The sequence below is a fragment of the Dermacentor variabilis genome, unplaced genomic scaffold (assembly GCF_050947875.1).
Source record: "Dermacentor variabilis isolate Ectoservices unplaced genomic scaffold, ASM5094787v1 scaffold_18, whole genome shotgun sequence".
NCBI lineage: Eukaryota > Metazoa > Arthropoda > Arachnida > Ixodida > Ixodidae > Dermacentor > Dermacentor variabilis.
Window position 1 is genome coordinate 8,858,513 of NW_027460346.1, and position 19,192 is coordinate 8,877,704.

Genomic DNA, 19,192 nt, shown 5'->3' on the forward strand with positions numbered 1-19,192 from the left:
AAGTTTCGCCTTCTTAATAACCCGTTAAGTTTAGCCGGCAAGGAAGAGCATGGCAAAATAAAGGGCGCCTCACTGGAGAAGGATAATCACCGTTTAATCGACGAGTTACGCCGTAAACCGTGCAAGAAACCATATTTGTACAGCTCGAGACATGCCACGTGCTTTTTTATAAGTGAACACTACAAATCCGCGTTATTTAAGTTTATGTGACTAAACTACATGTGCTTCTATGAAAGGCGGACTCCCAGAGACATGAAACCATTAGTTTTCTAGGCTCGCATAAGTATCCCGGGCGCACCGCTAACGCCATGAGAACGACAGTGTCCGCACGTGGGTATACAAGGCATCACGCACTGACGGAAGCGATAAAGACAGCATGAAGTTTCTCAGCACGGTGTCACTGCTATGTATGCGTTCTGTGTTTTTATCCCATGTAAGAAGCTCCCATTCGCTCGTTAAACTAATTTTTCATGTTCACAGTTGATCGCTCTTCTGCTGTGCGCCTGCGCCACCGTCGCCATGGCCGGCGGCTTTGGTGGCTTCGGCGGCGGCTTCGGTGGATACGGTGGCGGCTTCGGCGGCCTCGATGGCGGCTACGGCTACCACAAGACCGTTCCGGGCCCCTCGTTCCTCGTGAAGACCGTGCACCACGTCAACAAGCTGAATCGCGGCGCGCACCTTGTCGGCGGACAGTATGGACACGGCGGATACGGAGGCGGATACGGAGGCGGCTACGGAGGTGGATTCGGGTTCGGAGGCCTCAAGCACTGAGCCCGGGGACGTGGTGCGGCCGGAGTACGGCGCGACAGCCCCCCGAGGGATCACTCCACGGGCCTGCCGCGCATCATCCCGCTTGGCTGTGGCCACGCCGAGTCGCGGGGACTTTTGCCACTGCGGCGCTGTGTTGCCTGTGCGGGGCGCAATGTTGTAAATGCGCGTTTCATTGTGCCTCGAGCCAAGCACTGCACGTGACGTACGCGCTGTAATGGGCGATAGGGACAGAGCAAAGCTGCGGTGAACGACTTTGCTTTTTCTTTTTTTTTTTTTAGACGCGATCCAAAACCACAGCTGAAATTGGTGCCTTCTGTGTGCTTGTAAAGCGAGGCGTAACACGACTGCAGTCTACGCTATAACCGTTCCTTCTACCGCGTAATGCCTGGCAGTACTGACAGCCCCCTATGTGTTAATTCGAAGCGTCTGTATCTTTTCTACTTGGCCTGATGCAAACCTACCATCACCAGTTAACGTCGCCAGAGGCACCACGGTCGCATTATTGCGATGTGTTAAGCAAGCGTCGAGCGCAGTCCCGCAAAGTACCATTTCCAGAACGCGCTGGAAATGGCACTTTTCGGGCAAAGGTTTCGAATTGGGCAGGGCATGCCATACTTTTTTTCTTTTGTTCCTCCGCTCAAAAACATTTGCACTTTGACGTAGAGTGAAACAATTTAGATTCAGCCACGCGAAAGGACACGCGGAGCCGAGAACGTTCATACTTTATGTCTGCCAGTATAAGTCACCGCACTATACGGTTCCGCTCCAGTAGGCGCGTTCGCATGCTTTTCATTCACAAGATATGTGTACGATGAAACGAGGAGAAAGCTTGTTGTCGCTCCCAGTGAATGGGCGATGCGTGTTTTCTTCTTCTTCTCTATCTCCTTCTACTGGGACTCAGTTTTAACGATTATCCCTTCTACTCCGCACACTGTTAAGTAAATTTACACTGTTAAAAAGGAATAAGGGCAATTCACACCTTTACACCCTGTTTGAATGTAAGGGTGTGCGTTATAGATCGATTTATACCTTTCTTCGCTTTTAAAGGTGTAAAGTATGTTACAGCGTGCTCGCGTTGTCTTGCCAGCCGGCACTGTCCACACCTCCTATAGATCAGAAGACCTGCGCGCTCTCACTGTGGGGTAATCCGGCAGAGGTCAGTGCTCCCATTCAAAGAGCGTACCCTGATTATCGGGCCCCTCGGTTCCCCTTTTCTACTCATTCTACGTCGCAGTCAAAGCGCCCAGGCGTTATTATTCCGGAAGATGCCACTTGTGCCCTTACACTTCGCCTTCTGTCAGCCATCGTGTGGAAACCTACGCGATGGGCCGACAGTATAGTCATAGTAAATATTCGTGTAGATGCACTTTCTAACATGGCCTATCTGGCTCTAAAATCAGCTGTATACATTAGTGTGCGCCCCCATAGTCCGCGCTCGAAGCGAGGCGTTGATATGCCGCCCGCTGCAATGTCGCTGTACCTACAAAGAGCGGAAGAACCAGCATACTTATCTTGTGCCTTTCCACCGGCTGCTCTGCGTCTGGCCTATACTTCCCGCCCCTTGAAGTGTTTCTTGTTTATCCGGGGCAGTATTCAAACTGTCGCGTTCTGTCTCGAACCCCAAATAAAGAACATATGTCACGTTTACATCCGTGCCGTCTTCATTGGTCTCTTGTTTTTTGCATTATTATACTTTGATTCGAACCTCATTCACGTATGTGCTCTCGTCAAAAGCCCCTAGATTCTCAAAGCAGTCTTATTGTCCTAATGGATTTTGACGTTGTCACCCTTTTCTGCCTGGATAGGACGTGGGGAGATTGGGCGCAACTCTTTGCAAACCCTGAATAACAATCGTGAACGTCTACTTCCGGGCGATCGGCCGAACACACGCAAGAGTGACACTCGAAAAATTTTGATTATATGTGCTGTCTTGGTAGTGAAATTACACACTATGGTTGTAGATGGAGCGAACTAAATATTTGAAAGGGTAAGGAAGCCTGAAAACATACACCTCGAAAGATAAGAGCAACGCAGAAGCCACTGTCCATTGTTCTTATTTCCATTCCTTTGTCGTCAGGGGCCCATTTAAAGCGGGGTGGCAGGCCCCCTGACACTAAAAGTCAAGTCAAAGTTTATGTGACATCATACACACATGATGCGATGTCATGCATCCACAGACAAAAAGCTTTAAAAATTGGCTACACGAAAGTCTGTGGCCCCTAAGAAGGCAGAAAAAAGAAACCTTCGGTGACAGGAATAATACCCACGTATGGATACATATTTTCTTTCTTCAACGCAAAGGCTTTATACAATTTCTAGCGATGCAAAAATACGTTCACAAAAACGTTACACAATAGAAAGGAAAAATTCACAGTGAACAAGACAATTGCGTAGTAAATATAGAGCGGAATTAAATCACAATACATGTAGAGGAGAAATGAATATATCATAAACTGGTGAATAGTAAGAAATTAGTTGCACATTTTAAGGGCACAATGAGTTCAGAAGCGATGACAGTATGCATTGTAGCATCTGAGTACCGTAGTTAGTTTGTATGTGAGGGACGCGTTGTGTAGTTGGTAGTGTTTTATTAGGCTCGACAGCTGCTCAAAGAAAGGGTTGTTCTTGCGCGTTACCAACTAATAGTGTTTCTATGAAGTATGATTCTACAGTGAATCAATCTTTTTAAAGCCAACTTTAGTAAATAGTGGTTCTCTATGAGCAACAAATAGGGAGTTTTAATAGCGCGGGCGGCTTTTTTCTGAAGTACTTGAAGTTTCTGAATACTTTACGCAGCTGTCTTCAATAGTTAATATGGGAAAGAAAAAGTGTAATGTAAATCAATAATCATATGTGCGTTGGTAGTAATGAACGCAATCTCGTTAGTACTCCGACAACATGAGCAAGTTTGTTAGTAACCATGTCCCCATGTTGACTCCAAGCCATGCGCTCTTAAAAAAAAAAGAACTCCTAAACTTTTAATGGAGGGCAGAACTTCGATAATTGTATTGCCAATCATGAAATCACCGCTAACAATAACACGCTGATTCTTTGGTTTAAACAGCGCAGCTTTAGTTTTGTTATAGTTTAGAGGGATTAAGTTTAGAGTACTCCCACTCGCGCAATTTGTACAATACATCATTGGCATGATCAACCAGTTTGCTGGCATTGGTAGAAATGAATAACAGGGTGGTGTCCATCAGGTAAATACTTACAAAGCAAAGCACGAAAGATGCTTCCTTTTGGCACTCTGGTTTTAATAGTTTTTAGACCGTGCGCGCGAGAGAGAAGTTTAATGATACGAAATGCAGAGAGGTCGGCCTGAGGTATATTCCTCTACCCATCCACTCTACTTTGGGGGAAGGAGAAGAGGGAAAGAAAGAGGGAAGAAAGAGGCGCATGATGGGTGGCGATGATGAGAGAAGGAGGATGTAAAACATATGACAAGCAATTTGGCATGCTCAAAGCCTACAGTCCAGGCCCGTGCTTTTTAAAAAGTTCAGTACCGCCTGGATGGCCTTGAAACTCAATTGAGCGTCTGGCCAAGGGGCTAAAATAAAGTCCTCCGACATCGGACGACGTTTTAAAATGTCGCAGGACGTTTTAAACCGCACATTTCACCATGTATACCAGCTGCCTGCTGGCGAAATTCTAGGTAAGCTTTAATTATTGACAGAAATACACATCTTAAGCCATAAATATCCAGATTTTGTAGTAACGTTACATGGTTAATGCGGTCAAACGCTCCTGTCGTATCACCAAGAGTGTGATGTATTGAAAGGATCACCGGCTTGAGATTCTATAAGTAAGGGTGGTTTATAACAAGGGGCTTCCACTTTTCTTAAGGTGCAAATATGTATTACTTTCAGAAATAGGTTTCAGTTGCAGCGTAGGAACGTACTCAGCATACTATACTATACTCATACTATACTATACTATACTATACTCATACTATAAAACGTATGAGAATACTGCAAAAAATTCATTTGTTTCATTTGGAACTTAAAAATCACACAAATGGCGTGGCAGCGGTAAGCAAAAGGATGATAGCGGTTCGCCCCGCTCTACATTAGGCTGCCCCATAAACTCATGCCGGCTCGTGGTGTATGCCTTTTCGCACTTACTTAGAATGTGACCTGCGACCTTCCGCAGGTCCTTTTATTTAAAATGGAGCTTTCGGTCGAGAGCGCTTACATATCTAAATGCATGGGAACGAAAAAAAATGTTTTATCTCGGCAACATCTACACCGAATTTGATTATGCTTGTCGGATTTAAAACAAACAGTAAATATCTATAAACTGCAGGAGGCGGTTTATTATTTGGACCGTTAGTATATTTATGGATATTGTTGAGAATTGCAAAAATGGGGAAAGAAGACTCAAGTTTTCAACTCTAACGCCGCAATAAAGCAACGATATCCCAATACTTTTTTTTGTAAACTGCACTTAGTATTGCATCTAAGGTGGACAAAACTGATGTAACAAACAACGATCTGAAATCTAGCGCTAATTTCTGACTAGAAATTATGCAAGAACATTTTACACAACGTAACATATTCATATAATCTGTAAATTCATATTGTTGCAGGAAGAAAGCAGGCCCACGAGTGTAAAATAACGTATATCTACAACTGGCGTATATGGCGTTCAGGCAACTGCCAGACTTCGTCTTCGTCTAGTCCAATCCAACTTCTTCGTTCCCTTCACCGTAACATCACCCTCCCGGTGGAGTAGCTCCGTCCCGGAGCAGATTATAGAGCCTCACTTAATGGGGGGACATAGGGCTTAAGCCTGGCGACGTGAACAACATCGCTGGTGACGTTGCGAAGCATTGAAGGCTGACCGACTGGGGCGATCTCGTATGTCACGTCGGACAGTTGGCGTAAGATCTGGTACGGACCAGAATATCGGGAAAGTAGTTTTTCCGACAAGCCGACGCGACGTGAAGGCGTCCAGAGAAGGACAAGGGAACCAGGTGAAAAATGGTAGTCTCCGTGCCGAAGGTCGTAGCGTCGCTTTTGAGAAGCTTGCGAGGCTGTGAGGCGATGACGGGCGACATCTCGGGCCTGGGCGGCTAAGTCAATAGCATCGCGAGCGTAACCAGTGCTGGGTGATTGTACTGCGGAAGGTAGCAACGTGTCAAACGGCAAGGTGGGGTCGCGGCCATACAAAAGGTAAAGTGGTGAAAATCCGGCAGTGTCGTGACGGGACGAGTTGTATGCGAAAGTGATGTATGGTAAAGCGACGTCCCAGTCACGGTGATCGTCGGAAACGTACATGGCCAGCATTTCAGTTATCGTGCGGTTGAGTCGCTCGGTGAGGCCGTTCGTTTGAGGATGGTACGCGGTAGCAATCTGGTGTTCTCTTGCGCAGGAGCAGAGCAGGTCATCGACGACCTTCGATAAAAAGTAGCGGCCGCGATCCGTCAGCAACTGGCGAGGGGCGCCGTGGTGCAGGATGACGTCGTATAGTAAGAAGTCTGCGACATCTGTAGCGCAGCTGGTTGGTAGCGCTCGCGCGATGGCATATCTCGTGGCATAATCGGTTGCTACAGCAATCCATTTGTTGCCTTTCATAGAAATTGGAAAGGGGCCCAGGAGGTCTAGGCCCACACGAAAGAAAGGCTCTGTGGGGATATCGATTGGTTGAAGCAAACCAGCGGGAGGCGTAGCAGGCGTCTTCCGGCGCTGACACAGGTCGCAAGAAGTGACATAACGGCGCACAGAGCGATAAATGCCGGGCCAGAAGAAGCCGCGCCGCAGGCAGTCGTATGCACGAGTGATGCCAAGATGTCCAGCAGTAGGAGCGTCGTGAAGTTGCTGGAGCACGGCTAGTCGAAGGTGCTTGGGAACGACTAGAAGGAGCTCCGGGCCGCCAGGACGAACGCTACGACGGTATAAAGTTCCATCGCGCAAGGTGAACATCAGGAGGGACGGGTCATTGGGCGAGGAGCTTAGGCGTTCCATAAGTGTTCGAATAACAGGATCTTTGCGCTGCTCGTCGCCAATATGGAGGAAGTCGGAGATGGATAGAACACTGATGTCCGAGTCTGCATCGGTATCGTCCGGTTGATCCACGGGATTGCGGGACAGGCAGTCAGCGTCTTTATGCAGGCGCCCTGACTTATACATAATAGAAAATGTATATTCCTGTAGACGCAATGCCCAACGTGCAAGTCGTCCAGTCGGGTCCTTCAAAGAGGAGAGCCAGCAGAGGGCGTGATGATCGGTTACGACGCAAAAGCTCCGACCGAAAAGGTACGGCCGGAATTTCGCGACCGCCCATACGAGCGCGAGACATTCTCTCTCGGTAATGGAGTAATTTCGCTCGGACGTGGAAAGAAGGCGGCTAGCGTAAGCGATGACACGGTCTTGGCCCTGTTGACGCTGAGCGAGGACAGCGCCGATGCCATGGCCACTCGCGTCAGTTCGTACTTCAGTGGGCGCAGAACGGTCAAAGTGTTACAGAATTGGGGAAGTTGTAAGCCGCTCAATGAGGGTAGAAAAGGCTTTCTCCTGCAGAGGTCCCCAAGAGAAAGAGACGTCTTTCTTAAGAAGGTCAGTGAGAGGGTGAGCGATGTCGGCAAAATTTTTCACAAATCGCCGGAAATAAGAGCATAAGCCCAGAAAACTACGGACATCGTTTGTTGAACAAGGTACAGGAAAATTTCGCACGGCGTGAAATTTCTGTGGATCAGGTTGGATACCGGCGGCGTTTACGAGATGGCCGAGCATGTTAATTTCACGGCGACCGAAATGGCACTTGGAGGAGTTTAGCTGAAGGCCAGCCCTGCGAAACACGGAGAGTATGGTTGTGAGGTGCAGCAGGTGGCTCTCAAAGTCCGGCGAAAACACAATCACATCGTCGAGGTAACAGATGCATGTAGACCACTTCAAGCCGCGCAAGAGAGAGTCCATCATGCGCTCGAATGTAGCTGGCGCATTGCATAATCCAAACGGCATGACTTTAAATTGGTACAGACCGTCCGGTGGGACGAAGGCTGTTTTCTCGCGGTCCATCTCCTCCTTCACCTCCCGCGAGGCCGCCGAGCGAGGCGATGCGACCGCGACAGGAGGCGAAGTAGGCCAGATGGACATGTGTTGCGTCGAAGAAGAAGCGCCGGCAGCGGCGGGCTCCAAGCGCAAGGGCTCAAGCGATACGCCACCTACGGAAGACACTTTGGACCACGCACAAGCACTGAAGAGACCCAGGTCAGGAGCCAGAAAGATAGACGCGATCGAAGAGATGGTGAACAAACTGACGGACAAGACGGAGCGAATGTTTGACATACTCCTGACAAGGCTGAACGAATCCGACGCGGGACGGAACGCGCAGTACGCAGCGGTTAACACCCAACTCGCGGCCATGAATAAGCGAATCGAAGATCTGGAACACGGGACGATGCAGCTGAGGCAACAGCAACATCACCATCACCTGCCTGGAAGGGCCGGGGTACCATCGTCAAAAGCGGTAAACGCACCGACCATCCTCGCCTGCGACAACAACGCCAACGCCACCCGCACCGGGGCAGGAGGGACGCACGGACAGTTGTGTCCCCCCAACACCTCTGCATAACCATCATGGCTGTGTCCCGCAAGTCCGACAATAGCCGCATAGTCTGGCAGTGGAATTGCAGGGGCTTCAAAAACAAGAAAGCAACGATGGTGCAATACATGAAAACGCTTGCCAATAACAAACTTCCTGTCGTGATTGCCTTGCAAGAACCTTTCGATCGGGCCCAGCTCCCGGGTTATGTGACGTGCGGTCCCCCCTACGAATCCATGGGGAGGGACGTCAGGGTGTGCACCCTGGTTAAGCGCGGGACGGCCTTCATCGAACACGAACTCGTGCTCCACGAGGAGTCGGGCATAGACCATGTACTGATCGAAGTCGTGCCGAGTATTGGAAGCAGGAAAACCGGCCTTTTCGTGCTCAACGTATATAGCTCCCCCTCGCAAAGATACCGCACTCACACTTTCGACGCCCTCTTTCGCGAAGCGATGGCCAAGGCCGCCTCTAGTCCCTTGCTGATATGCGGAGACTTCAATGCGCCGCACACGCAATGGGGATACGGAGCCGACTCGCCGAAAGGGAAGAGGCTAGCCGGACTGATGGACGAGCTCGGCCTGACAGTACTCAATGAACCTGCTTCGCACACCAGGATCGGACAGGGAGTGTGCCGCGACACGTCCCCCGACCTCTCCGCCTGGTCAGGCGCGGGCGTGGTCACTTGGTCGAACTCCTTCGAGGACCTGGGGAGTGACCACAGGATCCTGTGCGTGACCGTGGGAGAGGATGAAAGCGAAGAGGGCGTCTGCCGAAAGGCGAGAATCGTAGACTGGGACAGATTCCGGAAACATAGAGAGCAAGACAAGAAGGAGGGCCCGATCGAAGACATCAGCGAATGGTGCCGAGTACTACTCGAAGACGTAGAGAAAGCAACCGATGAGGTCGAATGGACGGACTGGCGACAAGAACCACCCAAAGAAGAGGCAGACAGGTCCCGCGGAGCCGTGGGCGACGGCGCTCCCCAACCGTCCAGAGTGGACAGCCGGCTGGCACATCTTGTTGCGGCCAAGAAATCCATGCAACGGAGAGCGAGTAGGCAAAAACTCAACAGGAAGATACGCAAGAAGATCGCCGAAATCAACCGGGAGATTGAGATGCATTGCGCCCGCCTGTGCGAGCAAGAATGGCAGGAGCTGTGCGACACGATGAACGGGAACATGAGCGCTGGACGCACCTGGAAGATTCTCAGGCACCTGCTCGACCCGGGAAGCACCAGAACGGCGACCCGTACAGAGATGGCCAAGCTGCGACACAAGTACAAGGACGACCCAGAGGTCTTCGCGGAAGAGATCGTGCAGACGCACCTCGCACGCCCGGAAGGGCAGAGTCACCCAGAGTACTGCGGGGCTCCCAACGAGGAGCTGGACGCGGACTTTTCCGTGCAGGAAATTAGAACGGTCCTCCAGCTACTGAAGACCAACTCGGCGCCCGGTCCTGACAGGATCACCAACAAAATCTTGAGGAACCTGAACGACGACGCCATCGAGAAGCTCTGCGAGTACATCAACGCGTGCTGGAAGGAGGGCCAAATTCCGCAAGAGTGGAAGACCGCAGACGTTATACTGATACCAAAGGCGGGCAAACCGCTGGAGGTCCGAAACATAAGGCCGATCTCCCTCACGTCCTGCGTCGGGAAAGTGATGGAGCATGCCTGCCTTAACAGGGTGACGACGCTGCTCGAGAAGCAGGATGCCTTCGGCACCCACATCATCGGTTTCCGGAAGGGACTTTCAACGCAGGACGCCATGCTGCAGATCAAGGAACAGGTCGTGAACGCTCCGAGCACACACGTGCGCGCCCTCCTCGGGCTAGACCTCAAGAGCGCCTTCGACACTGTGAAGCACATGGCCATACTGGACAAGATCAGCCGACTTAATCTCGGGGCGAGGTTCCACCGATATGTCAGCAGCTTCCTGAATGGGCGCGAGGCGACAGTCAAGATCGACGGGGCCCCACCACGAACGGTCCGCATGGGTGGTGCGGGAACGCCGCAGGGCTCCGTACTTTCCCCCATGCTTTTCAACCTCGTCATGATCGGCCTGCCGGAGCGTCTTGACGCGATAGAGGGCATCAATCATACGATATACGCAGATGACGTGACGGTGTGGACCACGGAGAACACGAGCGTCGGAGAAATGGAAGACCGACTGCAGCGGGCTGTACGGGAGGTGGAGCGGCACCTCGAAGACACGGGACTCGTCTGCTCACCCGACAAGTCGGAGATCCTGCTCCACAGGCCGCGCAAGAAAGGGCCCCTTCCGCAGGCCGTGCTGGACGCTCGTCGTTTGGGCGTCCGCGTCACGACGAGAGAGGGGACCCGAATACCGACGGTGTCCAAGTTGCGAGTGCTCGGCCTGTGGCTGGAAGAGAACGGTGCCAACCGCGAGCTGGTTGCCCGACTGCAGAAGAAAGTGGCCGCCGCCACACACCTCGTGCGGCGGGTCGCGAACAAGAGGAAGGGAATGAAGGAACACAACGTAACGAGGCTGATACAGGCATACGCGCTGAGCCACATAGCGTACGTCGCCGCATACGCCGACTGGAACAGGAGCGAAACCGACACGCTGAACGTGGCGATCCGCAGGGCGTTCAAGACCGCCCTGGGAGTACCCCAGTACACGCCAACCCACAGGCTCCTCGAGTTGGGCGTACACAACACGCTCGAGGAGATCGCCGAGGCGCAGAGAATCGCGCAGCTGGAGAGGCTGTCGAGCACCGTAACGGGAAGACGAATACTAGACTTGCTCGGGATTCGATATCACGAGGCGCGTGGACTGAAAGAATCACTGCTACCGGAAGTTAGGGACGCCATACAGACGGAAAACATGCCGAAGAATATGCACCCGCTGCATGACGTTCAAAGACGTATACGCAGGGCGGTAGCAATTCTCGAGAAGCATGGAAGACAAGAAGGCGTTCTCTTCGTCGATGCAGCCAGGTACCCGCGGCCAGTCGGTGACTCTGATGGCGACGAGGAACGTCGACCACCACCGCCGCAACAAGGGAATGTGCGAGACGAACCGCAGTTACCAGCACCACCACCACTACTGCTACTACGACAAAAACGGCAGCAGCAACAACGGCAACATCGACACGGCCGGCCGACGGCGGCGGCGCCCTCCTTCTCCATGGCAGTCGTAGATACAAAGGGAACGATCCGAGTCACGGCATCAGCGAGGCTGCCGTCGGCCGAAGCAGCGGAAGAGATGGCCATAGCCCTCGCGGTACTCCACGGAGGTGCGGAGGATAACCTGATCATCAGCGACTCCAAATCAGCGATTCGGAATTACACCAAAGGTTGGGTGTCCGCGGATGTGGCACGCATGCTCAACGCCCGGGCCGGGGACTTCGGATCCGGCACGATTACAAACAAGTCCCTCAAGTGGTTCCCCGCGCACGTCGGGGAGCTTGGCAGTACCAACAACAGCCACGACAATAATGACACCAACAATGCTAACGGCCGAAGACGCAACTACACTCCACCCAACCACAACGAGCGCGCCCACCTCGTCGCGAGGCAGCTTACCCGCCGCGACGCGGTCACCCAGAGGGCAGCCGCTGCCGTTGTTGTGCGGGACCCCAGCGGAGGAGTGACGGCGACGGCGGCTGCCACCCCGTCTGGCGCGGCCGCTATTGTTACCAATACAACACAAGTCGCGGCGGACGGAGCTGGGGATCACGAGGACGCCGACTGCGCTGTCAAGGAGTTTCCGGCAACGTACCGGGAGGTGCTTGGCCACTACAGGAAAGAACGTAGAAAATATCCACAATCCCACGGGCGCCTAGACAGGTCCCAGGCGGTCGACCTGAGACGGTTGCAGACGGGCACTTTCACCAACCCCTACCACCTGCACCGCCTGTGGCCCGCGCTGCACCCGTCGCCCGGCTGCCCATGGTGCGAGCACGAACGGGCCGATATGGCCCATGTGCTTTGGGAATGCCGACGCCACGTGGAACAAGGACAAAGAGGAAGGGGGAATACAACAGCAGAACCCTCTGAAGCGGGGCGCCTCGCTGAGAGATGGCAAGCCGCCCTCCTCAGCGAGGCACCCGAAGACCAGGAGTGGGCCGTCCAGCGGGCCAGGGCCGTTGCCGAGGATCTCGAAAGATTTTCCTCGGGCGATGGAACTCTGGCAGCCTAGCCCCGGGCACCAACATCAACAACCGTTGGACAAATAAAGTTTATTCCTATCCTATCCTATCTCATCGACGCTAATCTGCCAATAGCCGGAGCGGAGGTCAATCGATGAAAAGTATTGGGATCCGTGAAGGCAGTCAAGAGCATCATCAATGCGCGGCAGGGGATAAACATCCTTCTTTGTTATCCTGTTGAGGTGACGGTAGTCAACGCAGAAGCGCCACGAGTTGTCTTTTTTCTTTGCTAAGACAACCGGTGATGCCCACGGGCTACTGTAAGGTTCAATGATGTCCTTGTCCATCATCCTGTCTACTTCTGTCTGTATGATGGCCCTTTCTGTTGCGGAGACACGATATGGCCGCCTATGAATGGGGCTGGCGTCACCGGTGTTGATGCGATGCGTGACAACAGATGTCTGGCCAACTGGACGGTCGTCCAAATCAAAGATGTCCCGAAAAGATGACAGGAGGTGACGAAGAGCTGTTGTTTGCTCGGAAGGAAGGTCAGGGGCGATCATCTTAGAAACATCGTCCGCAGGCGTCGAGTACGGAGGAGTGGGTGGCAAAGGTCCGTTGGTACTGACGAAGGATTCAGAGGTCAAAGAAGAAATCTCAAATTCTTCCAAAGGAGTGATATGCGCTATGGCGATACCGTGTGGCAGCACATGCGACGAAAATCCAAAATTGAGGATGGGCACGCGAGCGCAGTTTTCGCGGATCCGGATTAAGGTGCTCGGTAGGGCAATATTGCGCGACAAAACCACGTCAGTAAGCTGCGACACGACGTACTCGCCATCAGGTACGGGAGAACAGGACGTCAGGAGGACATTTGTAGCCGCTTGTGGAGACAGCCTTGCAAACTCAGCAGAACATAAGCGGTGTGAAACACAAGTTGTTGCGTCGGCAGGAAGCGACAGATCCAACTGTACAACACCTGCGGAGCGGTCAATTTGGGCAGAGTGTTTCGAAAGGAAGTCGAAGCCGAGAATTAGGTCGTGTGGACAGTGTTCAAGGACGATAAATAGAACAACGGCATAATGGCCCCCAATGGTCACACGTGCTGTGCACATTTCAAGGACAGGTGAAGTACTCCCATCGGCGAGTCGCACATTGCACGGTACGCGGGTGTCAGAACCTTTTTGAGCCTTCGGCGGAGAGCAGCGCTCATAACTGAAAGCTGCGCTCCTGTGTCAAAGAGAGATCGAACAGGAACGCCATCAACTTCAATGTCCAGTAGGTTTCCACATGTAGGCAGGGTCAACAGAGGATTTGTGGGCCGGGTCGGTGTTGCAGCTTCACCTCCGGGAGCTGCACCACCTAGTTTCCCGAAGCGAAGCGACCGGTTGCAGAAGGGAACGAAGAGCGGTGAACGAGAGGCGAACGGGACCGACGACCTTGCGGAGACGGGGAGCGGCTGGATCTTGGTGGAGCACTGTCGGCGTTGATGTTCCTAGTCGGCGTATAGGGCGAGAAAGTACGATTGTCTGGTACTTGGCGGTAGTGACTCGGAGACGACCACCGAGGAGGCGACGACCAATGGTTGCGGCAATGACGGGCGATGTGTCCAATACCGGAACAATTAAAACAGATAGCTTTATCATCCGCTGTGCGCCAGTCAGCTGGGTTGCGACGAGGGGGCGGAAAGCTTTGCGTCTGGGAGCGAGCGGCCGGAGAAATCTGGTAGGTGTTTGTATGGTGGACCGAGCAGAGAGATGGAATGCCCAAACTTGCTATTTCCTCCCGAACGACCGCTTGTATAAGGGAGATAGCGGGCACGCTTTCCCGACAGTCAGAACGGACTGGAGCCGGAGCCATGGCCTCAAGCTCACGGCGAACGATGCGCGTGATTTCTTCCGGTCCTCTGGGCTGAACGAAGCGCGGCGGGCCTTCGCAAGAAGATGTCGCGGCGGTATTGGGCAATCGGTCGAAAGTCTGAGCGACGCGGCGGCCCTTCGCTTGTTCAAAGCGCCGGCACTCCTTTATAATTGCATCCACAGTGGCACAATCCTTGCACATCAAGAGATTGAAGGCATCGTCTGCAATACCTTTCAATATGTGACCAATCTTGTGTGCCTCGGTCATGTTCTTATCAGCCTTGCGACAGAGGGCCAGCACATCCTGTATGTAGACGACATAGGATTCTGTGGACGTTTGAGCGCGACACGCAAGTTCTTTTTTTGCCGCCGGCTGACGACCGACAGGTCTGCCAAACAGGTCTCGCATTTTTTCTTTGCAGACATCCCAGCTCGTTAGGTCAGCTTCGTGTGTGTCGTACCATTGCCTCGCAGTTCCTCTTAGGTAAAATATGACGTTTGCTAGCATCATTGTTGGATCCCACCTGTTGTTGTCGCACACTCTTTCGTACATGGTAAGCCAGTCCTCGACGTCGGCGTTGTCCGTGCCACAAAATGTCTCTGGGTCCCGCGGATGAGTGAAGATGACCGTTCGCACGGGCTGCTGAGGCATTGTCGCTTGTGTCGGTTGATGTGCCATTGTGGCGGCAGGTAGATGACGCCCGCTGCGAAGTTCCGTGATTGTACCCCGCACCTCCACCAAAATGTTGAAGGAAGAAAGCAGGCCCACGAGTGTAAAATAACGTATATCTACAACTGGCGTCTATGGCGTTCAGGCAACTGCCAGACTTCGTCTTCGTCTAGTCCAATCCAACTTCTTCGTTCCCTTCACCGTAACAATATATCAAATTTGTGCGCTTGAGATGCTCAATAGATTCCGTTCACAGGACAGCGATATCTGTTTTTGTGCAGAGTCAAGGGTTTGTAACCTTCATGTTTCGGTTTTTTTACAGGGGTCCTGAACCACCGTTCGAGCTTGGTGAAAAAAAAAACACGTTCCGCGGATAGCGTATACGCAGCTGCAAACATCTCAGCCAAATTTCGCACTCGTGCACGACGTTTGGGGGCTCACAAGTGGAGGCGCGCCGAGTCACCTTTTTTTTTTTTTCAAACACTCTCTTTTCAACAAAACACTTCTCGTGGCCTGTTTCAGGGCTGCCGGTGGCTGCCATACTTCGTCATATAGCAGACTTCCATACAAGGCTGCTATTGGCCAATAGCTGACGTCAATCAAGAAACGTGGGCCGACTATCGCCTGCTCACGCTCGGCCGCCCACCGTAGAAATGAAGCTGGCCACGCTGCTTATCGGTGTGTCGTAGCCATCGGGCCTCGGAAATTTCGATTACTAAGGCAGAAAGAATTAAGGCGAAGTTATTTAAGACAAGCTTAATTAAGCTAGAGTTCGTTACGGCACTCGAACCCCCGCATATCGGTGGGAGTCGAAGCCACGACCCTTGGTGTTAATTAGGGCGAAGTCAATTAAGGCGCAGTTAATTAAGGCACTCGAACGCACGACATTTGTTGGGTGTCAAAGCCTGGACATTTGGTGGGAGTTCAACCCACGACCTTTGGTGTTAAGTAAGGCAAAGTTAAATTAAGACAACTGAAAGAGCATAGGCGTCGCGCGGTGGTCGCAATGCTTTCGCATTCATCCACGTAGGGATAACTAAGTGCCCCTTGAATTTTATTGTTTCACTTTTAACCACTGCGGCATTGGCTGCCCCAGGGCAGCAGTATTGCATAAATAAATAAACTCAGTGCTCAACCTATTCAAGACTGCGCAATCGCGTTGTGTTCTGAATCGTATCCCCACTCCACAGGCATGCTTGACACAGATCAGTAAAAAAAGCCTTCGCGAACGAACACCACTTTACAAAGCTAAAGCCTCTCAATTCGGCTCTTGTTTCTACCAATGTTTTCGTGGCGATTTTTCACGATTTCAAGGAAATATTTGTGCAAAACGCCTTCGTGAAGGTGCACGGACCCTGTGGACACTTTCCTGGACACTGTGAGTGTTTATCTCTACCGTCTACAGCGGTTCCACCATCGTCACTTGGCCGTCGCCTCGCTAGCCCTAACGAAGGGAGCTTCTAATCCGACGTGCCGAGCGCGGCGCCGCTTCTGGCGCGTTGCTCTCTCTTCCACGTCGTCGCCGCCGCCGCATGAGCTGCAATTTTGTGCTCAGACATGGAATATCAAGTGGCTGGGGAGGAAATTGCCGTGGAGGAAATCACCCCGGATCAAGGCTGGCAGACTGCCACGTCTCGCCGCGCCGTAGCCAAACGTGAGAGCGTTAACCCTACTCCACCATATATGGCGTGTTGAAACGTGGAGGAACGGAGACCCGCGGCCGTGAAAACGTTAAAAATACCATCATCCGCGCGAGCAGAGTGCCGGCATTGCCAAAAGATGACATCCGTATTATTATAAGGCCTCGTGGGGGACTTAACATAGCAAAGGTTGGCCCTGCAGTGGTTGCCGGTGCCATTGCCACCTCGGCCGGCCTCGGCCCGGCCCAACAACACACGGACACTCTTTGCCCCAACAACAAACAGAATATCTTAGTGGCAAGCACTGCGCTCAGAGAAAATGCTAACCGCTACGTGCGAGTAAAGTGAATTTGCATCCAAGGCGTCACCCACGAGATCAGCGCCTACGAAGCGGCACCACAATCCACTTGCAAGGGAGTCATCCGCGGGGTCCCCGTGGAAGACGGGCCGACGGACATCGACTCGAAAATCGTCAATGACAGAAATTCACTGGCATTGGCCGCCAAGCGCATAGGCACTACCACCGCAGTAATCGTGGCATTCGACGGCCATCGAGTGCCCAATTTAGTGCGCTATGGCTCAGTTCTCATGCACTGCACGCTATACCGCAGGCATGTCGACATATGTTACGCCTGTGGTCGGCTCGGCCACCGTGCGGACGTGTGCCCAAACCCCGGGGACGTTATTTGCCGAGGCTGTGGTGCCCCAAACCCCACTCGGGAGCACCAATGTAAGCTATGCGGTGGCCCCCATCTCACCGCCGACAAAGCCTGCAAGGAACGCTACCGCATGTCATACGTGGTCCGTCGACGGCGATGGGAGAGAGCACGCTCGACGAGGAACGGCAACGACTGTACTACAATGCCCAAGTCCGCCATCGCTACCACCGAAGACGCCTACCCGCAACTCCCTGGAGGTGCCCGGGCCGCTGACAACAACCGATCCCAGTCCACATCCAGGGGCCGATCTCGGAGCCGCTCCAGGCGGGCATCGACATCGCGGAGCCGACCCCGGGCCCGCTCCCATGGTGCGCCGCGCGGCGCACCATCGGGTAAATAAACGCCGCAAGCCTGCTTGCCCTCTCAGTAAACGGAACCTGCCAGTACCCTCTGTCTATATATAGCGTAGAGATGAAATTAGCACTGCTCACTCTCTGAAGCCTTTCCTCGATATGCGGTATGGGGTAGGTCTGGTCCTTTGTGATTAAGTCGAACATGCGGTAGACGATACACGGCCGCGGCTCCTTTCCTGGGACCTCAACCAAAATAAGAGGGGAGGTTTAATCCCTCTCTACTGGCTCGATTACACCTAGCTCTAACATCTTGTTTATTTCAGCGGCCATGACTTGAATTTGACGAGGTGAAACGTGATAATCTTTCGAACGAACTGGGTCCGATGAGGTTAACTCCATATCGTGAACGATCGCAGTGGTCCTGCCTGGTGTGTCCGAAAATCTGTCTTTAAATTCAAACACGAGTTTTCTCAGTTCGGCCCTTTGATTGGGATTCAACTCCGCCTGTTCTACTAGCTTGTCAATAGTGTCTTGAATGTTTTTGGCCCCCGTTATTGAGGTTAACTCCGGAAAGTCGACAGGCATCTCCTCAGGTTGGTTAAGTGACATGTTCACCATGGCCTACCTCTGCCGGTAGGGTTTAAGTAGATTGGTGGGGTACACTTGTGGTGTCCTCCGTTTTCCCGGTACCGTTATTACGTAGTTTGTTTCAGATAATTTCTGAATTATGTTAACCGGTCCTTCCCATTGAACCTGTAGTTTGTTTTTCAATGAGGGTTTCAGAATCGTTACCGTTTCCCCAACTTCAAAGCGTCGCGTTCGAGCCATCCTGTCATAGTAATGCTTAGCATTGCTTTGGGCCTTGCGAATTTCCTGCCCTGCAAATTCTTGAGATGTGTGCAGCCGGTCTAACAGCTCTAGCACGTATGCCACAACCGAAGTCTGTCATTCTGCGCTCGCTATCTCGTGCCTCTGTGCTAGGTCTTTCAGTATTTTGTGCCTTGAGAAACTCAATATCTAGGCGCCTCATTTCGAGTGCGTCGCGTGCAACATGGTCGCGCTATTCTTTGGCCTCACGTGCTGCCCGCTCGCGCTCTTCTTTTTCTTTTAGGCGCTTACGCTCTTCTTTTTTCTTCTAGGCGCTCACGCTCTTCCTTTTCTTCTAGGCGCTTGCGCTCTTATTTTTCTTCTAGGCGCTTACGCTCTTCCTCCTTATCCGCAATGCTCTCTAGGCGTTCCTTCAGTTCATCGTGGTCTGCCCCGATGGCTTCGATCGCCTCAATGATATCCAGCTTTCTCTTCGATTCGGCAGTTTGGAGGCCCAACTCTCTGACCAAGTTAAACAACTCCGGCTTCTTTAGTGCCTTCAAGTTCATGGCTGCCCTTAATACTGCTAACTCTTAAACTCTATTGGCCTCGAGCTCCACCACTGGAAAAGCTGGCGCCACCGTCGGCGTGACGTGCTAGGAGGGATCACGTGGACATAGCGGCCGCGTCGGCTGCTTCGGGAGCGCCGAAGCGAGCTGAAAACGAGTTTAAATTCCCTCGTACGCTGCGGTCCTCATTTAGTGGCGAAGTT

General features: G+C 52.5%; 1 protein-coding gene across 1 annotated transcript; it reads left to right on the plus strand.

The window, feature by feature from the left end:
• Positions 1–487: 487 nt before the first annotated feature.
• On the plus strand, positions 488–2,405 carry LOC142568392 (uncharacterized). Its single transcript, XM_075678389.1, has one exon. It carries the CDS (start codon positions 520–522, stop codon positions 769–771), a length of 252 nt encoding a protein of 83 aa, XP_075534504.1. The 5' UTR covers positions 488–519; the 3' UTR covers positions 772–2,405.
• The last annotated feature ends 16,787 nt before the right edge of the window (positions 2,406–19,192 follow it).